At 45.3% G+C, this 8,428-nt stretch overlaps 1 protein-coding gene across 1 annotated transcript in view; it reads left to right on the forward strand.

Moving 5' to 3' along the window:
- Positions 1 to 7,287, forward strand: part of SETD3 (SET domain containing 3, actin N3(tau)-histidine methyltransferase) — a 58,327-nt gene extending 51,040 nt beyond the window's left edge. Inside the window, exons 9-13 of the mRNA XM_007455647.1 lie at positions 612 to 686; positions 1,815 to 1,981; positions 2,864 to 2,949; positions 6,005 to 6,165; positions 6,841 to 7,287. Of these exons, the coding sequence (XP_007455709.1) occupies positions 612 to 686; positions 1,815 to 1,981; positions 2,864 to 2,949; positions 6,005 to 6,165; positions 6,841 to 7,287 (936 nt within the window). The remainder of the gene's footprint in view (positions 1 to 611; positions 687 to 1,814; positions 1,982 to 2,863; positions 2,950 to 6,004; positions 6,166 to 6,840) is intronic.
- Positions 7,288 to 8,428: the final 1,141 nt, after the last annotated feature.

The following is an 8,428-nucleotide window of genomic DNA, read 5'->3' on the forward strand; positions in this document are numbered from 1 at the left end:
CCTCTCCCGTTGCGGAGCACAGGCTCCGGACGCGCAGGCTCAGCGGTCATGGCTCACGGGCCCAGCCGCTCCGTGGCATGTGGGATCTTCCCGGACCAGGGCACGAACCCATGTCCCCTGCATCGGCAGGCAGACTCTCAACCACTGCGCCACCAGGGAAGCCCCCGCCTTGTGTTCTTAATGGCCAGATACTAAAGACGCTGTTTGCAAGTCAGTTCGAGTTCTCCAGAGATCCCGCTTCCCTACTTGTGGGAGCGCAGGTCCTGTGGGTGGGTGGGTGGTTGGAGATGGCCGGGGGTGGGGATGAGCTCAAAGCCTGTAACTTTGTAATTAATGGTTATGTTTGGTTGAGACCAGCAAGGGATAACCTATACAATACATTTTCCGAAGAGTATGTCCCTCACTGCAGGTACGGGGTCTTCCATAAGGATTTCTGGTGTGAGTAGAATTAATGAAAATAACCAAGCAGTTCTTTGCTCAGTTTGGTGAAGCAAGCAGAATGCACCCCTTTAAGAAGCTTTGCGTGTCTTTTATCCTCTAATTGCCGAAAAAAGGCCCTCCTGAGCGAGAGCACTTAGATGCTGTCCTGTCATCCTTCCTCCCGTGTACAGATCACCACTGGCTACAACCTGGAGGACGACCGCTGTGAGTGTGTAGCCCTGCAGGACTTCCGTGCCGGAGAGCAGGTGGGTTCCGCGCGGAGTCCCTCACCTCAAAACTGTGTTGATCATTTTTAAAAAGTATTTAACTTGGGCAGAAAATTTTGAGATTTGTATTTAAGGCTTGTTTTCTGGAATACATATTGAGACCCAAAGCCGTAATAAATATGCTGTGCTTTGAATGGGACCTTTGGATCCACCAGGGAGAAAGATGTGAACGCAGTTATTTGCACAACCCATCTACTGTGTGTAACACCGTCAACTGAAAATAAATTCTGTGTTACGATAGTAGAACAGATTTTTCGATTGTATAAACTGCATTGTTTTCGTATCTTTTTCTGTTGATTAGAACCTTCTTTAAAAGGAGGCAGTTTATTTAAGCAGCAAAACCATAAGGGAATCAGAAACCACAAGAGCTGTCTTCTTGTACTTCCACTTTAATCTGTGAAGTTTTAAGTAATATTTGGGGTGGGGTTGAGCCTTTCAGTAAGTTTGAACATGTGCACGAATGGACACCTGCACTCTGCCTGGCCGTCCTGCGACCAAGCAGGGAACACAAAAAGAACTGACACAGACCACTGACGTTCGAGCTGGGACGTTCGAGCAGGGAGTAGAGAGAACCATTCTTAATGAAAATGGATTATCTAGACCTTTTTTTATTGAACTTGTCAATAAAAATGAAAAATACTAGCCTAACAAAGTGCCTGGAGACAGTTCATAAACCCTCCTGCTACGTGCAGAATGGCCGCAGCATCTAGAAGTGGATTTCTGACAGACATTGCCTTAAACCCTGGTTCCAGGAGATGCTCTTGTAGTAAAGGAGAGGGAGAAAAGAACATGGTGAATTTTAAAGTGCAGTCGTAAAGCAGCAGTCTCACTGTGACTGGGAGTGCGCGGGGGTATGAGAAAGGCTGGGACAACGGGGTCCGGCTGCTCTGGGTGCTAGGAGGTCTGCCTGTGCTCTCCTCAGCCCACCCATCCCCGCCTGGCAGCACATGATGTTCAGAACAGGGACATGGTCACCTCAGAGCTGTTTGTCTCCTTAGTGTGAAGTCGCGTTAAATATATGAGAACTGATCCTTTGCCCTGCTCTGTACTGAGAATGGATGTTAAGTTTCTTTTATATCCCTTTATTTTTTCTTTACTGCATCTCAGATTTACATTTTTTATGGCACTCGGTCAAATGCAGAGTTTGTGATCCACAGTGGTTTTTTCTTTGACAATAATTCACACGACAGAGTGAAAATAAAGCTTGGAGTGAGTAAAAGTGACAGGCTGTACGCCATGAAGGCCGAGGTCCTGGCTCGCGCTGGCATCCCAACGTACGTAGAAAAAAATCTGTCAGCTCTTTACTGTGGTACTTGAAATATTTCCAGTCGCGTAGTGTTTAACTGGTGTGTTAATAAAACTTCTCTACTGTAGTTTGTCTTAATCCCTTTATCCCTATTATACTGCAAATTTAAACCGTTGAGATGCATGGTGATTTACCAGCGTTTTTCAGATCAACATAATTGTGTCGTTCCGAAGCGTCCACAGCCGGTTCTAGGGGATGTGGCCTGATATCCTCGTTTAGTTAAATAAGTGCCTCCATGTCATTAATGCCTTTCACCTTGAAAAGGTTAATGACCTGGATCAATTTGTTTCATTTAATTCTTTGCCACCATTAGTTTCTGTAATGAAGTCATGATACTCAGTGATTTCAAGAATTTCTGGTTAAATCAAATCTTAAGATTTTCTTGCATTTGAGGTGCAAAATGATAAGGACAAGAATTATGATTTATTGGTTCTCCAGGGAGTAGAGAGAACCATTCTTAATGAAAATGGATTATCTAGACCTTTTCTTATTGAACTTGTCAATATTTGATTAATGATTAAAATGTGAACTCAACATAAATTATTGTTAACCTTTCTTAGGAGCCATGGGTATGCTTAATTCTCCTGATATGTTGTGTGCACCCGAGATGAAGGCTATTAGACTAAGAACTGCAGGCAGTGATGGTTACTGCCACCCTCCTCGGCCAGCCCAGGCCTTCCACATTTCGCCAGGGCTGAAAATTCTGTTTTTAGGGTTCTGGTGAGGAGGTGGGGTCCCTCATGCTGGCCCAGGCTCCCTGAGGACCACACGGAGTGCAGATTCAGAGATTTCACTGTGGGGCGAGGAGGCCACTGCAGCAGGGGCTGATCTCTCTTCTTCCTCTCGTCAGCTCCAGTGTCTTTGCATTGCATTTTACGGAACCACCCATCTCTGCCCAACTTCTGGCTTTTCTCCGAGTCTTCTGCATGACCGAAGGTAAATCATTTTAGAAAAAAAAAAAAAAGTTGAGTTTTTTTCTGTTTTTAATTCATGAAGTGTGAGACAGAGGGATTCAGATTAAAGATAAAATTGGTTAAAATTAAAGCACTTTGGAGGGAAGAGGTAATATTGGAGAAAGAAGAAATTGATCTGTTTTATCCTGGAAGTATTTTATTAAATCCTCAGTGTGTTGTCAGTATACGCTTGTAATAAACAAATAATTCTCTACTGCATTGGAAGAAAACTTAATACATCTTGGATTGTTTACCTATATCAAAATTCGACATTTGTAGATGGGAGTTTTTGATGTGCCTGTTACCCAGGATGACAGAGCCTAAATGTACTCACGGTGAATGGTCATTCGACACTGAAGCCGGGTGGTCGGCCATGACCCACGTGGGCCAGAGGACTTAATTTGTTAACCAGCTCTGTAGTGTGAATCCGAAATTGCCAGCAGGCCTTTCAGTGCCAGGCATCCAGTTGGAGTAAATAACACTGCAAACAGAACCTCTTTAAACTGCAGATATTCCTGTCTACAGCCTCTTATTTCAGGCACAAAAAGAGTTAAATATATGCATTGAGCGTTACGTTTATGTTTCCTTAAGACAAGCCGTTTGGGATCTCTGGCACTGAGATGTGATCTATTGCGGTTGTGTTTTCACTTTTCATCTGAAAATATACTCCTCCAAATCCCCTGGTTGTGATGTTCCATTTTTGTGTGTGAGTTTGCTGTTGTTGTAAACTACCCTGGATCCTGTGCACAGCGGATTGGGTGGGAATGAGTGACAGTGAGTGCGTGCCACCTAACTGAAGAGACAGACAAATGTTCTTCTGAAGGAAGCTGTCCGAGCGCTAGAGCAAGGGAAGCCCGGAGCCGGAGCAGAAATGACGGCCCGTGGAGGGAGTCTGCTGGTCTCTGCCGTCTGGCTCCCTCCCTTCATGTCTGCAGCCAGAGAAGTGCCGCCCAGGTCCTGGCTTGACATTGGAAGTAGAAGAAACTGAGTCCTGAAACACAGACAACCAACTGCAGAGCCCAGAGAGGTGTTAGGTGGTCCTTGTCCCTCGCTTGCAGCCACGCTGCTCTAGATTCCCTGTCACTCACGTGGGAGCTTTTGGTGATTTTGTGCTTTGGCACTGGTTCCTCAGTTCAATTTAGTGAACACGAGTTAAGGGTTAACCGTGGGCTTTTCTTGCGTGTAATACAGGGTTACAAAGTTGAATGTCACAGTTCATATCCTGATGAGAGATGAGAGATGACGATAATTTGGGAGCCCCCTCTCTGTGCCGGGCACGATGCTGAACATGGTGCAGGCTTTGTTCATCCTCATCAGCCTTGCTGGAGGGAGGTGGGGCTTCCCCCTTGACTGACGTAGAAGCTCCCATGCAAAGGCCACTCAGCTGGCCGGTGACGACCCTGACTTGGGACCCAACTCTGCCGCCTCAGAGCCTGTACCCCAGGCCCCCACGTGGCTCCTGTGGGTCTGCAAGACCCATAGCCCACGGAAGAGATTCCAGCGCTGCGAGGTCTGCAGGGGCCAGGCTGGGGGCCACCAAACCACACTCTTGCGGTGGGCAGGGAATCCAGGAAATCCAGGAAGGGTTTGTCAGCGAGAGGGAGGAGGGGAAAGAAACCTGCCCCAGGAGCCTGTGGTTCATTTCCTGAGTGTTCCAGGCAGGTTGATGGCCTTTCGTAGGTTTTATTTCTCCAGGCATGTGAAGCCAGTCCAGTATCACTGTTAAGAGCAGCAGAGAGAAAACTCTGCTTCAGCCCCTCACCTTCCGAATGTTAATGAAAGGGCACAACTCGGGTAGGTTGAGGAGAAAAACAAAAATTGTAACCTTAGTATTGGGGGCGTCTAAACAGAAGCTTCTTCCACTTAAAGAGCCTTTTAAAAATCCTCGTTGCTTTACGCAGAGGATATAAACTGAAGGATCAAAAATCTAAGAATTCTGAATTTCATCATGACCTTTTGCTAACAAATGCAACTTAAGAAATTTCTTTTCTGAATATTAGATTAACTTCTATTTTCTTAAAAAAAAAAACAGTAACCTGCTTTTGAATCATCTTAGGTCCATTGATTCTCTTTAGTTTCTCTTTAGTCATAGACAATTTGTCTTGTCAAGACAATTGATGCATTCTTTGAATCACTCTCACTAATACTAATAAAAGTTTGGTTTGCTGGCAGCAGAAGTTCTTCCATTTGAATTGTAAATAGTGACAGCTGTAGGGCATTTTGCTCTGAAAGAGATACTGTCTCATAATTACATAAGAAGCACGGTTGTATTTCTTGAGCATGAATAGGATCGGCATGTTTTGGTCTTTTGAAGATAATGTGCCAGGAGATAAAATGCTCAGAGCAGTTGCTGAATTCTTTCCTCTTCTTACATATATTTGAAGGCAGTTGAGATGTGCACTTGTGTTTATTTGTAATTCCTTTTTAAATTCCTGACAAGTGAGGGATATAGACACGTATTTCATTGACTAAGATTTTCCTAGTCCATTTTTGGGTTTCAGTTTGTGGTTTACTTGTTGTAAGACGAGACAAATAGCTTTGTCAGGTCAACTACTGGAATTAGCATCCATCAGATTTCAGTCTAGAAGGATCACTGGCTGTTGTTTGTTTTCACTGTTTACATTGCTCACCTACATGTCTTTTTGACCCAGTTGCTGTGACGTGACTGGGCTCAGAGTTTGCAAGAAGGGTGTTGTCAAAATAAGGCGTGTGTCGCTACAGATGGTCTTTTAAGAAGTATCTTCTGAAACCATCTAAAGGCTCTCGGGATCCCTCTTAAAAACAATGAAAAATGTGGAGGGCTGGCCCAGCAAGGCTTGATCTGGATTCCAAATCAGGAAGACCTCCCCTCTTTTTTCCCTGAAACAGCTCTGGCTCTGCTCTGGAGAGTCTAGCCATGGCCTTGCTGATTGATCAAGGAGAACCCTTCACCACAGGAAGATGACATTGTTGGGAAAGATGTCTTGTGAGGCGGGTCGCTGGGTAAAATGAGAAGCAGGGCTGTGTCCGCTAACAGGTGGCTGTTTGTGTTCTTGTAGAAGAATTGAAAGGACATTTGCTGGGAGATGCTGCCATTGACAGGATCTTCACCTTGGGGAGCTCTGAGTACCCCGTCAGCTGGGACAATGAGGTCAGACTGTGGACATTTCTTGAAGATCGAGCCTCACTTCTTTTAAAAACATATAAAACAACCATTGAGGTAATTCTGTTGATTAAGGGAGGATTTGTGCTTTGTCATGTTTTAAAAGATGTTTAATAAGAGATTCTTTCTTAAATGTAAATTACTGTCATGCTTTAGCAAAATCATTGTGTATTTGACATTTTTCATTAAACTTATTAATATTTTACATGTTTACCCCTACCAAAAGAGTCACACTGAGGCACATTGTTGTTTAGAATATACATTTTTTACATTATTTAACATTTTTCCATAATTTCTAATTCATATGATACAAACACCAGTTTACTCTTGGGTCACTGACTTCAAGTACCTGTCATTCAGCCATCGTTCAGCCAAGTGCTGAGCCCTGGGCTCCATCAGGGCACAAGACAGAAGGGTTTTAGAAATAAGTGAAGTTCTGTCAGTGTCCACGCACCATTTGATTTAGGCTCTTCTTTTTTGTTTTATAATCATTTACTTAGGTATAATTTACCTGGAGTAAAATTCACACTTCTGAAGCATAGGCTTGGGTTTAAGCGTGCAGTCATGGCAGCCACCTCCACAGTCAAGTTCCAGAACCTTCTGTCACCCCTCCCTCCCGCCCCCAATTTCTCTCATGCCTTTGTCCCCGGCAGCAACTGATCTGCCTTCTGGCACTATCGTTTTGCTGGTTTAGACTTGCTATAGTTAATTTTGCTCTGTTTCCTGTTCCAGGAAGATAAGTCCTTCTTGAAAAACCACGCCCTTTCCGTTCGTGCCACGATGGCCGTCAAGTTGCGCTTAGGTGAGAAAGAGATCTTGGAAAAAGCGATCAAGAGCGCGGCCGCGAACCGAGAGCACTGCCGCAGGCAGGTGGAGGGGCACGCCCCGCTCCCCAAGTACGAGGAGAGTAACCCGGGGCTGCTGGAGGGTGTGGCGGACTCGCGGCTGCCCCTGGTCCTCAGGGACCCGGACGGGGAGGCCGGCGCACAGGAGGCCTTGACCCTCACTGAGGCTGTCCGCAGGGCAAAGGCTGCAGAGCACGGGCTGGTCAACGGCGAAAACTCTATACCCAACGGGACCAGTTCAGAAAAGGAAAGTTTAAATCAAGAGGAAAGTAAAAGAGCGACCGGAGACGCCAAAGAATCTTCTTCCGACAGCGCCGAGGAAGTTGGAAAGTAGCTATGAGTCTCTCGGGGGACCCAGTTTAGCAGAAGTGTATGAACGGCCCCGTTTACAGCGCTGTGTTTCCTTGTTCACGGTTTTCTTTCTGCAGAGAGGAAAATATGTTTTTGCTGCTTTATATAAAAATGATTTTTTTAAGTTATTTAAAAAATCTAGCTTCCCTTTCTGATTAAGATTGCCATCTTGCTTCTTGGCCAAACAAACAAGTTATCAAGCAGAGCACAGAGGGGAAAGAGGTGCCTCGGAAGATTTTGCAGACCCATTGCGGGCAAATGTATTTTCTTCCTGGGGAAGAATTCAGTTCCTCTGTCAGCTGTGCTTTTGTGGGCCTGTCATCTTGACAGCCAGAATCAAAGCCTGCCCTGCCTCCTGCCAGCGGGGCTTGACGGTGGTGCTCTGGGGGTGCAGTGGGAAGGTGGGGCATTTGGCTGCAACAGTGGAAAACAGGCTTGAGGTTAGGAAACTTGAGAGGCTGGGCCAAAAAAAAAAAAAAAAAATTTCCTAAAAAAAAAAACACCCCAGTACCAAAAGAAAAGGTAAGGTGGCAACCTTATTTTTAATAGTTTTAAATGTTGATGATAATCCTAATTATATAAATACACAGACACACACACACAGACACACACACACATCTAGTGATTTCTAAAGATTTGTTTACTTTTTGTGTTTTGTTTTACTGTATTGAGAACTTGTCATTTCTCCTTGAATCCAAGTAGGACATGCATCCTCCTCCTAATTTTAAATGTTGGCTCTGATTGTAAAGTGGTGCATTTGCCCTCCAGCCCTGGTGCCAGGGAGCTTGCGAGGGCACCATGTTCAAGGCAAGGCCGCTCCTGGCTTCTCTGGTTGTCACAACAAGCTAGAGATTTTCAAAGCTACACTTTTGAGTAAAAAGCCTTATTAAAAGGAAAATGTAATTAATATTTTTGTCTATTCCTTTTCTTTGGAGTGCGACAGGCCCCTTGAATCGAGCTTTTATGCAAACCATCCTGCTTATCCACGGGGCAGGTTTCGAACCTGACCTGTGCTGTGTGTTGCTCCCCCCGGGGACTCAGAGATGGATGAGAGGCGTGTCTTCAGCCCCCTCCCTAGCCTGCAGGGGGTGCTCAGGGAGGGCCGGTGGCACCGGGAACACAGG

The sequence above is a fragment of the Lipotes vexillifer genome, unplaced genomic scaffold, assembly GCF_000442215.2.
Source record: "Lipotes vexillifer unplaced genomic scaffold, Lipotes_vexillifer_v1.1 scaffold584, whole genome shotgun sequence".
Taxonomy (NCBI): Eukaryota; Metazoa; Chordata; class Mammalia; order Artiodactyla; family Lipotidae; genus Lipotes; species Lipotes vexillifer.